General features: G+C 54.7%; 4 protein-coding genes across 4 annotated transcripts; 1 reads left to right on the top strand and 3 right to left on the bottom strand.

Annotated features, from left to right (window-relative positions):
- Positions 1-541: 541 nt before the first annotated feature.
- ACA1_265330 (Factin-capping protein subunit alpha-2, putative) lies at positions 542-2016 on the bottom strand (the record flags this gene model as incomplete). Its single annotated transcript, XM_004341366.1, has 7 exons — positions 542-556; positions 665-880; positions 970-1081; positions 1211-1354; positions 1442-1500; positions 1575-1780; positions 1926-2016. 7 exons carry the CDS (start codon positions 2014-2016, stop codon positions 542-544), a joined length of 843 nt encoding a protein of 280 aa, XP_004341414.1.
- A 361-nt stretch (positions 2017-2377) lies between these two features.
- ACA1_265320 (uncharacterized protein) lies at positions 2378-4411 on the top strand (the record flags this gene model as incomplete). The annotated part of the gene is made up of 10 exons (XM_004341365.1): positions 2378-2469; positions 2559-2701; positions 2737-2862; positions 2941-3016; positions 3077-3461; positions 3525-3600; positions 3687-3746; positions 3844-3933; positions 3967-4243; positions 4315-4411. Coding segments are annotated over 10 exons (1422 nt in total), but the record flags the coding sequence as incomplete, so codon positions are not given.
- A 375-nt stretch (positions 4412-4786) lies between these two features.
- ACA1_265310 (uncharacterized protein) lies at positions 4787-8380 on the bottom strand (the record flags this gene model as incomplete). Its single annotated transcript, XM_004341364.1, has 15 exons — positions 4787-4819; positions 4965-5086; positions 5178-5231; positions 5309-5388; positions 5483-5677; positions 5796-6091; positions 6196-6374; positions 6488-6567; positions 6658-6845; positions 6943-7323; positions 7464-7560; positions 7682-7752; positions 7822-7939; positions 8002-8160; positions 8340-8380. 15 exons carry the CDS (start codon positions 8378-8380, stop codon positions 4787-4789), a joined length of 2094 nt encoding a protein of 697 aa, XP_004341412.1.
- Positions 8381-8717: 337 nt separating this feature from the next.
- On the bottom strand, positions 8718-12469 carry ACA1_265300 (COG4 transport protein; the record flags this gene model as incomplete). The annotated part of the gene is made up of 20 exons (XM_004341363.1): positions 8718-8783; positions 8908-8973; positions 9037-9171; positions 9259-9360; positions 9420-9503; positions 9582-9671; positions 9736-9801; positions 9878-9979; positions 10050-10217; positions 10299-10373; positions 10449-10611; positions 10697-10811; positions 10943-10979; positions 11051-11157; positions 11235-11363; positions 11443-11567; positions 11643-11761; positions 11834-11989; positions 12074-12188; positions 12264-12469. 20 exons carry the CDS (start codon positions 12467-12469, stop codon positions 8718-8720), a joined length of 2226 nt encoding a protein of 741 aa, XP_004341411.1.
- Positions 12470-12550: the final 81 nt, after the last annotated feature.

Here is a 12550-nt window from a genome sequence, read left to right as displayed (position 1 = left end):
TTCAGGCCTAAATCGGCGGTTCTAGGAACTGCCCACGATTGCCTTTGCTCTGCTCCTCTTCCTTCTTCAATTCCTTATGACTTTTTGCACCAAGGGGAGGGCCGGCGACGAATCAATCGCGATCGGGCCACTGCACTTTTCTTTCACCTCTTCCACGATGTTGCTGCTGGCCGCGAGATGATCTGTGTGCCGTTCGTCTTCGTCTTCCTTTTCCTCGCTACGCGCAAAAAAAATAAAATTTCCGTGGCGCAGTTTCGGTGTTTGGCCGTACGAGATGAAAAGCCCCGCAGTGCCTGGCCAGGCCACCTGTTGTGCAACCCGACCTCGGTGATAGCACGCGTGCGGCGATGACAAGCGGCAACCACTCGCCCTCTGGGCAGCACACGACGTGCAAGAGAGAAGATGGGTTTTTTTTTGGATGAGAATATATTTTGAACACACACGGCAGGGCGCAGACAACAAATGGTACAAGATGATCGGCGGCCATGATGGGAGTGTGATCAAAATAGAATTACAAGGCACACATAATTTATAGTTCCACTTAGTTCCTGACTCCCTGCAGGTGGCAAGAAGAGAAGAGCGTTAGTGTCTCGCTTGACTGGAGGCCACGCAAAGTGGTAGGAACGGTGCAGTGAGCTTATCTCGAGGGCGGAATGGAGCGTACCCTCGAAGCCGCGGCCTTACCGCCAGCATCACCGCCAGACTTGTAGTTCTGGATCTTCGTCCAGTCGATCTTGGTGCGGGTGATGGGAAGCACTCTCCTCAGGGCCTTGAAGGTGGTGTCACCCATGGTGTTGTAGCTCGTCTCCAGAGACTTGTGGAAGTTGGACTCGGCCTTGTCGATGGCCTTCACAACGGCGTCAGCCAGACCACGGGCATCCTGGAGAATGGCAAGAACAAGAGAATAAGCAACGCGCACGCCTCGAGCAAACAAAAAAATGAAAGGGAAAAGAAAGGAGGGATACTTACACTGCCGGTGGCGCTGATCTTGACGGGGGTCTCAGTGTTGAGCTGGACGTTACCGTCTTCGTAGTAGTGGACGTTGACCTTCAGCACACCCGAAATGTCGACGTTGCCACCGCTGGGGGAGAACTTGCAAGTCCACACAGCCCTCCAGCGACCGTTCCTTCACGATTGAATGTTCGCATTCCTTCAGCGACCACGCAAAGAACGAAAAAGATGGATTGCGATGGAGGGGGGGGCAGTGTACCAGAAGTTGTTGGGGTTGAACCTCGCAGAAGAGATGCAGATGGTGACCACCACAGAGCCGCCCTCCTTCTTGCCGTAGATGGTGGCAGTACCGTTCTGGTAGTGTTCGTTGGTGTACTCGGTTGCCTTGTCATCAAAAGCGGCCCTTTTGAAATTCAAACGCGTAAAAATTGGGCGAAGGTAAGCCTCTCGTTGCGCGGCACAAAAATGTAGAGCAAGATTATGGCGTTACCTGAAGGACTCGACGCTGTTGTCAAGCTCGCCGCTGATGGGGCGCGAACCAGTGACTTCCTGTGATCCACTTCTCGTAAGTTACTGCAGCCAACACGCAATACGCACCACGCGCCACAATTTGCAGTGTGTACCTGGCGAATGTGGTCGAAATGGACGACCTGGCGCCCGCGGGGGTCGAGGTACTCGCCGTTGCCGACCTCACCGAACTTGGTGATGAGGAACTTGTGGGGATTGCCAGGGGACTGCATCTGAAGCATCTGGTCGGTGTTGTACTCCCTGAAGGTAGCGGGGGCCGAATCATTGAGGATTGACTCATCGGGAAGCAGGCCACGGACATCTATTTGGGTGAGTAGTCGATCAGCGATCATGCAATTAGAGAGAAAATGGCAAGGGCTGCCTTCACATCAAACATTTTTGCCCGAAATTGCGAGGCAGCGAAAACAATAACATAAATGCCAAATGGGCAAGGGGGGACGCCGTACCGGTCACGACCTCCATGAACTCGCCGGGAGGCGAGTTCAACAGGAAGTTGGTCACGATTTCCACAATCTCCTCCTGAGTAATGTCCGACATGATCGCAGCCTTTGAGAGAGAAAGTTGATTGAGCTTCTCTTCGAATGCAGAGGAATTCAAGGGGCCTGAACCTTGTTGTCGTGCTTGCGTTTCGTCGCACCACAGCCGAACCCTATTTGGCTCTTGGCCAATCGATTTGGTTTCCACAATTCCTCCATTCACAGCCGGCCTTTGATTTCGGCTCTGCCTGCAGAATTTGCGCTCCTTTTTCTGAAAAGAAATGCAGCGACCAAATCAGGACAAAAGGGAATTTCCCTTTTTTGTTTCTTTTCTTTGTACCCTTCGTGCCGCTTGGTCTTAGCGGTGTCTCACCATGTACAGAGCCCATGCACTCGCGTTGTTCGCTGCGGTTCTGGCAGCGCTGGCTGTGGCCAGTGGCAGGAATGACGAGGACTACTTTCGTGGGCAGTCCAACGCCATCTCGATAGTGGTCGCCACTCACAACAACTCCAGGTGAAGTTGGCCCCACAGCCCTGCAGGCTCTCTGGCCACTTCCTCTTGGCAGCAGGGAGTCGCTCTGGCTGACAGTTCTGGGCTGGCAGGTACATCACCTCTGCTCTGGAGAGTGTAGAGGAAAGCGTGGAGCTCTTTATTCGGGAGAGGCAGGAGAAAGGCCTCAGCGGTGTGTCTGTGCAAATCATCATCCGTACGTTCTGCCGCCTCGTCGCCTTGGCCAGCATTGCGAGTACGTCCTAATTTCTCAGCGCTTGCGTACCGCAGTGGACGACAACTCCAGCGATGACACTGCACTCAAGGTGCATCGCTTCATCAAGCATCGCAAGCTCGTAGTGGCGGCAGAGAAGCGGGCCGTCGGACTGGGTCTCTTCCAGTCGTTCTCATACCACGGTTCGTGATCCTCCACTGATGATGGTGACGATAGATTGTAGCCTTCCCACACACCGCCTCATCCTACAAGCTCCTCAGTGCCCTATCCCGCTTCGTCCTACTTCGGGCAGGAGGTCAAGTACCTGGTCATTGAGCTGCACACGACGTCGAAGAGGTGCGGCGACTGACCTGTTCTGGACCAATCTCGAGGCCTGACCAACCTTCTTTTCTGCAGGGTGGGCCACGGCACGCTGTTCAACTTGGGCGTGGACTACGCAATTGGGGAGATGCTGTTCTTCATGGACGGCGGAGGTGAGTCGCATCAGCACTGCTGCCGTGATGGTAACACAACTGACATCCTAAAAGTCATGTACAACAAGGAGCACGTGCGTCAGTGCTATAACGCCCTCCTGGGGTCCACCAACGCCTACGCCAGGACCGGCTTCTCCTTCTCCAAGGCAGAAGAGGAGGCGCTCTCGAAGGGAGCCCAGTTCGTGGAGCGGCCGGTTGGCAGTGGGAAGGCGTTCACCCGCCAGGAACTATTGGCCGAGCAAGCGGCCGAGAGTGTCCTACGGCCCAGCAATCTGTGCGTGTGGCGCAAGGTTCACTCCTTCATCGAGGTACACAAGGCCACTCGCTTGAAGTCAATTTGTGTTGTGAGGTTCATCGGGGCGGTGATACAGGGCTTTCCAGAGTCGAGCGTGTGGGACGACAACATTGTTGAGCTCGGTAATGCCTACATCGCCAGCCTCGGTGTCGGTACGGACGGGTCACTCGCCTTTCTTCAGCCAAGCTTGCCTCAGTGTGCCAAAGCGTGAGACTGATCTCCTCTTGGCGATGCCCAGGCTTCCCGTGGTCGCCTGTCGTGCCGGCCACTGTGGAGGCTATCGGCAGCAATGCACCTGGTGCGCGTTGTCCCCCCTCTTCTTCTTTGGTGCCCGCCGAACATTCGTTCGTCTTGCACTGCACGTCTCACTCTTGTTTGCTCAGCCGTGGCTGCAGAACTTGCTTCGTCAAAGGCCTTGGTTCGGGATCGGGTGATTGCTTCGCACATATCTCACCTTAACTCCAAGCTGGCGATCTATCACAAAGGTAAGTCAGACCTCCTTGCGACCACGAACGTAGACACCGATCTCATCACCCAATTCGCCCTCGGTGGACTTGCGGCGTTTGCGTGCATGAATGAAGGCGGGGCGCCTGAGACGATGGACCCGCGGTGGCGCATCCACTCCGTGGCGCTCAAGTCGGTGGGTCTGGAGTTTGTTCACCTCCACAAGCTCGACACCCGTAACAGCAGGCTGCGGTCCATGTTGGGCTTGGGGCAAATCTACTTTGCCTCGGGCGACGCCGTGGGCACCGCCGCTGCCTACAACGTCTCGAGAGAGTTGGTCTACCCCGCCAAGTACGTAGCTTCTCTCCTTTCTCTCTCTCTCTCTCTGTTCTGGCGCTCCAAGGGCTGACTTCTCGGCACAGGACCGCGGGCAACGGCAGAGTGGTGCGGACCAGCACGCTGGGGAACTGGCCCATCAGCCAACACATCACCATCGTCCAGGACCCGTACCGCGCCTAAGCTCGCCATGGCCTCCTCCAACGAGAGACTTGTGTTTTTCTCAAGGCCGTGAAGATGATTGTTTTTGTACAACATGCCTTGCTGCTCCGCCACAGCGGCACAAAGGGGCGAAGGGATGCGTGGGGAGAGGGAGAGATGGCTTATGTATGTATGTACACCATGCCCTGTATAGTATGATGCATGTATCGTCTCTATGCAACTTTCTTTTTCTTCTCTCTCTCTCTCTCTGTTCTCGAACGGTCTGAAGGAACGAGGCTCAGCGAGTATCGCTATAGCTGCAAGGAGGCACTAGTCGCGGATGCGGTAAACGGTAAACGGCAGGCCATTCGAGGAAGAGGAGACACGACGATGACGACGACGACGTAGAGTGTCTATCTAGTAGTCTTCGTCATCGTAGGAGTAGAGATTCTGCGGGTTCGGGTCCATCCGGAGGGGTGGGCTGTCGTGGGGCCTGTCGTTGTCGGACTTCTTCTGCAATACACCGCGGTGAGCCCTCCCAACTCCCGCGATTGCGTGTGGTGTGCGTGTGCGTGTGCGTATGTGTGTGTGTTACCTTGTCGGTGGGGGAGTCGTGGCCGAGTCCGGACGACGAGGCAGAGGAAGAAGAAGAGGACGAGCCCTTGCCAGCGAGTCCATTCTTGTAGTCGCCTACGAGACTGTCGATGAGCACCATCTCTGTGAAGTTGGAAGGGAGTGTGAGCCATAAATGCAGCACGGCCGAGTGAGGCAAGCTGGACGAAAGAGAGAAAGAAGGCAGGCACGTTACCAGTCTTCTTCTCAGCGAACCGCATGGGAGTCGATATCGCCTGGTTGATGTGGTCTGGAGAAGGAAGAAGTGACACACATACGTCGGTAAAAAGGGTGCAATAAGCATAAAAATCTTGGTTGGCGGCATACCCTTGAGCTCCCTGCCCATGGAGCCAGAGGGGACTCCCTCCTCCATCTCCGCTGGCCCCCAGGCCGAAGGGTCGAGCACACTGCATCGCGCGCGCACATACGTATGAGACCACCGGGACGCCGATTAGAGTCGATTCAAAGCAAAGGACAGAAGACGTTGCGGTAAGCAGTTACCCAGAGTTGGTGGTGCCGCCGGGCTTGTGTTTGGCTTCGATCTTGCTCTCCTCGTGGATGGGCTCCATCAGCTGGTGGGAGAGCGTGAGCGTGCCGTGCGCCGGCTTGCGGTAGGTCTTGAACGTGAATTGCGGTCCGGCCCACAGTGGCCGGAAATGCGGCGTGTGCGTGCATATCTCCACGTTGGAAAGCCAACTGAATGAATGAATGAAAGAGAGAGAGAGAGAGAGGAGAGTCGAAGTTGTGTAAGCCTGCAATCAACACGCAACACGCAACACGCAACACGGTGGGAAGACGGTGACGGTGGGAATACCTCGGGTCCTTGGACGACTTCTCCTTGGGCTTGGTGGTTGGTTGCCCGTCGGCCGGTTCGGCCTTCTTGGACTTGACCCGCGTCAGCAGCTGAGGCCAACTGCTTCGCCGACAGACGTCCCAGTAGAAGGTGGGCTCCACGGTCAACTGCAGCGTCTTTGGGTCCACGTCCGGCCCGGGCGCCGGGCCGTGCGGCCGAAGATTGTACTGGTTCAGGATGCCCGCGTGGGTCACCACCAGGATTTTCATCTTTGACGGCGTGCTCGTGATCATGGCCGCTGTTGTTGGCTGGTGCGTCTGGAGTCAAGCGAGCGGGACACAGACAAAGCTCAGCGTTTGACTTACTGTGTGTCGTGTGTGTGTGTGTGTGTGTGTGTGTGTGTGTGTGTCGTGTTACTTACCGTGTTCTCCTCAGGAACGAGTCCAGCCTGCTTGATGCGCTCCACTACGCTCAGGACCATGTGCTTGGGATTAAGCGGGTGGTTGAAGATGAACGGCGCCTCGTGGCTAGCAATCGGCTCGGACGGAATGTGGGTGTGAATATTCACAGGACCGCCCTCGGGATTGATGGCGTAGATGTCTGTACCGTCACCAATGGGTGAGTAAGCAGGGGTGTGTGAAGCTGTTTTTTGGGGAAGTGCGCTCTTTGGCAAGAGGGTGTATGTGTCGTACGTGTTGTTCCGTGCGAGGTACTGACGGCCATCCATCGGCTGTCGTTGCTGAACGTGATGTCCGTAATAGCGGCACTTGTCCGACCGCGAACCAGGGTGTAGCTGAACAACAAAAGAGGAACAAAAGAAAAGAGAAGGCAATTGCTTAGTTTGAAGCCAGCTGGCGGAGACGGAGAGGGGTGGCGCGCGTACAGAGGCAAAGCGTTCTCGTGCAGAGCACCCGACGATGGACGTATCTGGAAGATGTTGAACTCGTAACCGCCGGCTCCGGCCGTCACCAACAGGGTGCCGCTCGGGTCGAACGCCAGATACGACAGCGGCTCCTTGTGTGCCCGGAAATGAGCGACGGTCTTGCCCGTGCACACATCGTGCACGATCACCTGTAACGAGCAACACGCACCACGCGAGGGTGAGCACAGCTCGAAGCGAACAACTGCGCAGAGGACTACTGCGCACTCTGGACGACAGACAACGTACGTTGCCAAAGTTGGCGAGGTCCTCGGGCGTGAGGGCGGGGGCCGCAGGTCCAGCCGGCTGCGATTCGGGCGAGAAGTAGCTCGACATGGTCTTGTAGCCGACGTCGCTGAGGTACTTGGCAGCCTCGACCAGCTGATCCATGGTGTTGCTGGTGGGATCCTCGTCCTTGATGCTCTGCACCTTCTTGCCGGGGTAGGCCAGCCACCGCGGACCCAGCGCGATGAGCGATGACGGCGACGAGGGCTTGGTGCGCATGGAAGGCGACGAGCGCCCGTAGGCCCGCATCTGCGGCAGGAACTGCGGATCCTGCGGATGGTACGGCCGACTGAAGATCTTGTTCATATTTACAATGTCGAAACCGTAGATGTGATCGTGCAGCGCCTACACGCGTTCCCGCACCAGCACAGTTAGCAAGAGAGAAGAGAGCTTCTACGTAGGTACGCTTGATGCAACAAACAAAGAGAAAAGAGAGGTGCACGCACCACAACCAGCATGCGCTTGCTGCACAAAATAGAGTACACTTCCGATCGAAAGCGCATGGTGTTGATGTAGTCCTGCTCACGCAAGGAGTACAACTTGACTGCCGTCTTTGCAAACTTGGCACTATCCTCGGCTGACCTATTGGTGACACCAATGGTGATGAGAGCGCTTGTCTTCAAACCGAGGGGCGCATTGATATCGATGCGACCAGCGAACGAGCTGGCACACGATCAAGTCAATTCAAGCCAAGATGACGTACGCCAAGGCGATCAGTGGGTGCTTGTCCGTCAGGCGTCCCTTGGGCGTCCCTTCCGGTGGAGTTTGCAGGAACTAGGAGAAGAAGACGCGCCCTCGCGGTTAGTGGGTAGGGCAGCGCGTCACTGCGTGGTCAGGACGCACCTTAAAGCACTTGATTGCGCCTTCCCTCTTGGAGACCAGCTCGCAGATCAAGTCTGGCTGGTCTTCGATGTCCCAAATCTGGAACCCGTTCACAAAACTCAAGAGCAGGCACTGCCGGCTGAGATCGATACGTGGTCAATTAGAGAGTGTAGAGATTGGAGAGGCGGGAATGTGAATTACCTCTTGCCTCCTTTCTCATAATTGTCGAATCCAACCCAGATGACTTTGTCCCGCTCATCATGAGGCTGGGTGCTGGACAGCTGCTTCTTCAAGCCCGAGGGTATGTAAGACGAAAATCCCGACACGTACGTCCCAAGGCTCTTCAAGTAGGTTTGCTCGCTGCGCAATTAAATAAGTAGAAAATGGTTAATAATAAAAATGTAATACAACCACATAAAATGCAAAGCAACAGATAAAGAGAATGAAAGCAAATAAATTGGCAAAAAATAATAGCTGTGAAGATGCGATGCAAAAGAACAGCTGATGATGGCAAAAATCTAAATTAGAACGCCACGAACCTGGCTTTGCGCTTCTCTGCAACGACGCCATTGTACGACATAAAGGGTTCCCTTGACCAAACGTATTCGTTGTCCTTCGCTTCCAACAGCAACAATCCACTTGCTTACTTTGATGATTGTTTTGATTTTTTACGAACCAACCGCACAGAACGCCACGTTGGTTGTGAGCTTCAAATTCCCGCTTGCTTCCTTGGGCCGCGGGACAAGGTTCCACCGAAAATTCTGCGCTGTATAGTTCTGACCAGCCGTAATCAATTAAATCAAACAACAAAATTAGCGAAAAAAAGGCATTTTCGCCCATTTTTACTTGGGCTCAACAACAGAGCATGGACCGATTGGTTGCTGGCGAGCTTCTTGTTGGTTACGACGTCCCGGGCCTCACAGCTTGAGGCGGGCGATGTCCTCGGCACGGAATTCCACACGGCGCGCAAGCACTTTCCGCACCTGTTACGCACCGATGGCAAGCATACGCCACACAAAGCGACGTTGACAAAAATACGGTGTTGGTGGTCGCATCACACTTACAGTGCTACTAAGGCCCAAGAGAGCTCCTAAGTGCTTAGCGTACCTCTCCTGGCGTGAGTCTCAGTTGCAGGCGCGCATTCTCGTCCCAATACTCCATCACCTCGCTCACCTGCACAGGGGGATTCGCTTAGCTTGTGTGGGGGTCACCAGCGGCTGCGGGCTTACACGGTACCTTCTCCAAGTTCAACAGGGAGGCGATCTGCGAAAGACGAGCAAACTCGCCCCGCACCGTTGTGCCCGTGAGTTTCGCGGCATTGTGCGCCACCGATGTGAAGTAGCTGACCAGGCGTCGCAGGTCCTTATCGAACTGCAGAGCGCCCATCTTCATTGGGGGGGGGGTATTAGTGAGTACACGACAGCTATGCAGTCCCGAATGGTCGTAAAGGCGGCGTACTTGGTTGAAGCGCTTCTGGAACAAGGCCTTCTCGAGACGTGTGGCAATGTCGTGAATAACGATGTGGACCAATCCGTCGTAGTTGCCCTCGGTGAGATGCATCTGCGCAGAGCTATGGTGAGCCAATGTAAGGGCGACACGCGAGTGCATGCAGTCAGCACCTTGAAGGGCGCAAACAGGTTGTCCAGTCCAGCCGTGATCTTGTAGACGAAGGGGTCATTGATTTCATACTCGGCGTACTCGGCCTACGTTGCATACGACAACGTTAGCGGTGGCTGGGAGAGAGGTAGCTCGCACGTTACTCATAACTCGGAGAAGCATACCTCGTTCAGTTGATAATTCACGGCGCTGAAGATCTCAATCAGTGGTCGAATCGACGGCGTAATGGTCTGCGCCACCTGCTCCAAGTTGTTCTGTGTTGCGAGAAGCAAGTCAGCCGAAACGCGCGATGAAAAAGGAACAGGGAGTAGAACGTACATGAAGGAGTTGCTTATAGTTTCGCGACGTCTCAAGGAGGTCGTGAATACAGGACTTCATTTTTTCCTGCAGGGCCATAAGCGAGAAAGCAAGAGAGTTAGTGATGTCTTCGTTGATGTCCGGCGTAGCGTGTTTTGCGTACCTTTTCGACGGGGTCGGTGAAGATGTTTGATTCTTCTGCTTCAAGGTTCGCCTTGAGCTTGAGAATGTACTCGCAGCTCACTTCGATGTTGTTCAGTACGATCTAGTGGCAGCAAACGGGATGTTGGTCGGTTGTTATGTACATCAATGAGGGCAGGTGAGTAAGTGAGTACCATGTAGTCTGTCCGATGGTCACCGGTGGGACCCTTGCCGGCACTGTATTCAGCCAGCATGGTTTGCAGGACCTCCTTGTAGTCTATGTTGAGCGTCGTGTTGATCATGTTCACAATCGCGCACATCGAGTTGACGTTATGCGTGGAGAGTGCACGCTGGGTGCAGCTCTGCGCGGAAACACAACGTCAGCAGTTGTGTAACTTTCTCCCGACACAAATACGCCTCTCGGCAACAGGGGCGGTACGCACTTGAAGCACAAAGAAGACGTAGTCCACCATGGTCGTGGTAATGCTCTCCTGAGAGTGCGAATCCATCGCGACAGCCTGTGGTTGGCGAATGACAGGTGAGCTATCTAGAGCAGGTGAGAGTTAACATAGTTACAACACTAAAATCGCTACCTTCTTCACGCTTTGGATCATGTAGTACTCCTCGAGCTTAATGTAGTGGCCCATCATCTCCTGCATCGACCTATTGAGCTCGCTGCAGTGAATGAGACCATCTTGCATGCTCGAGGGATGACCCGGGTGCTTGGGCGTTTGTCCCGCGTTCTCCAGACAGAGCCTAATGATGTAGCCCGAAGCACGACGCGGATACATACCGGGGTTAGTGTTCACATTCGAAGGTTCTCCAAAGTGGCTCGACGTACCGTGCGCGAGTTCGAATGAAGCGATCGTAGACTTCGGTGCGGTGATTGAGGATGGCGATGGTATCGAGCAATCCGGCAAGGTCTCGGGGATCGATCGCATCCCGAGCATCGGAACCTAAGCGCATGTGGCCTTTTAAATTACATCGACCGCAAGGCAATGCGCAGGTGGGTATAGATTAATAGGTATGTAGAAGCAACTGGCACTATGCGCCTCATCATAAAGAGCCACTCGCTTACCAAGCATACGTCGCTCCCTCCTCTCGGATCTGACAATGTCATCGATCTGTAGGCCAGCAAAGTTACTCGCTATTTAACAGACCTAACACTAGCTTGCGGGAAATAGAATAGGCTTACCATCTTGAGCATGTTGGTATCCTGACTGAAGAGGCTGAGGATCTTGGTGGAATGGACGTCGCATTGTTGCTGCAGGTTCTTGATTACGACCACCATGCTGCCCGGACCTGCTCGATGGGAGTCGCGTAGTTTGAGTAAGCGCCACGGCGCACAGAGGAACAGTGTCACAGCGGAGGTGCCGTACCAAAGTGTTCCTCAACGAGAGATTGCTGTTCGTCGATGATGCCGGCGATGAACTCATACAAACGTGCGAGCCCGTCAGCGTACGAGAGTTGCTCCCCTCCGCTAGCCTCGATGTTCTGGGCCACCGTAGCTGGTCCATCTGACAAGAGAGTACGTGTTTGAGTCCATGGACGTCTGTGCGTGCACGCAAGAAAGAACGGAAGGCTAACCTTTCGGTCGAAGCAGGTTCTTGATGATGTAGTCAGCCTCGGTGGAAACCAACTTGCGGAGATAGTGAGAGTATCTGGTGAGACCCTCCTCCTTGAGGCCCAGAGGCGCGTAGAGCAGACAAAACCTGTGGCGGAACAGCAGCACCTCTCGCATTAACCAGAAAAGCTGATGCGAACGTCAACGAATCGGGTTGGCCTACCGAATGATGTTTGGCTGATCGTCAGCGCGGATGGCTTGCTCGAGCTTTTGCTTGACGATCTCCTTCAGCTTATTCTCGGCCGTCTTGAGCTGGTTGCTGGCGGTCTCCTCCAGGACCGACTTGTCGCCTGGCGGGTCCAACACACGAGAGTGTTAGCCAAGGGTGTCACCCTAGCATGCCACCGAGTTCACTGAGAGCGCAACAGCGTTACCAATGGTAAGGTATCTGCCGATGTGCGAAGCTGCCGTTTCGTAGTCCTCCTTGGCCATGGCGTCCTCCACGCCACTCACACAGTTCTTCACATCAATGATGTCATGCAGCTTGTTCATCGTGAGCTGGATCCGCTCCTGTGCAAGGTGGGCGAACATGACGTACATAAAGCTATGTGAGTGCACGCCCAGCTTTCGTGAGAAGAAAAGTGAGGCACGAACCCTGGTCGAGTCGAGGTCCCTAATCTTGGCAGAGACAGCGTTGGCCAAAGAGCACGTGTTGCTGATGGTGGAGAGCAGACGCGTCGTCTCCTTCTGCACAGGCTTTATTCGAATCCTGCGAATGTAAAGGGGGGTGAGTCGTGATGAAGGATGCAGGGACCAGCGACACCATGGTAAGGTAGGGCAGTACGGAATCTCTTCAACTGTGGCGAGGGTGGACTCCACCTCCTCTGCGTTGAGAAGAATGTTCTCCAAATCTGTGTGAATTTGCTTCTCTTGGTCGAGTGTAGCCTCGAGCAGGGCGCGAGCTTGCTCAATGTCAGTGACCATGTAGAGATCCTTCAGCACGGGAAGCTTTGCATTCGTTCCCATTTTCGAAGCGGGTCCTGCCTCCATCTTGCTTGCGACGTGTCAGGCGCAGACCTGTTCTGTGTTCGTTTTCCCCATCTGTTTCCTTCTCAATTTCCCTAGCGGGTA

Source organism: Acanthamoeba castellanii (genome assembly GCF_000313135.1).
Source record: "Acanthamoeba castellanii str. Neff unplaced genomic scaffold scf7180000084770, whole genome shotgun sequence".
In the NCBI taxonomy this organism is placed as follows: domain Eukaryota; phylum Discosea; order Longamoebia; family Acanthamoebidae; genus Acanthamoeba; species Acanthamoeba castellanii.
Note: the sequence above shows the minus strand (reverse complement) of the source record. Positions and strands in the feature narration are given on the sequence as shown.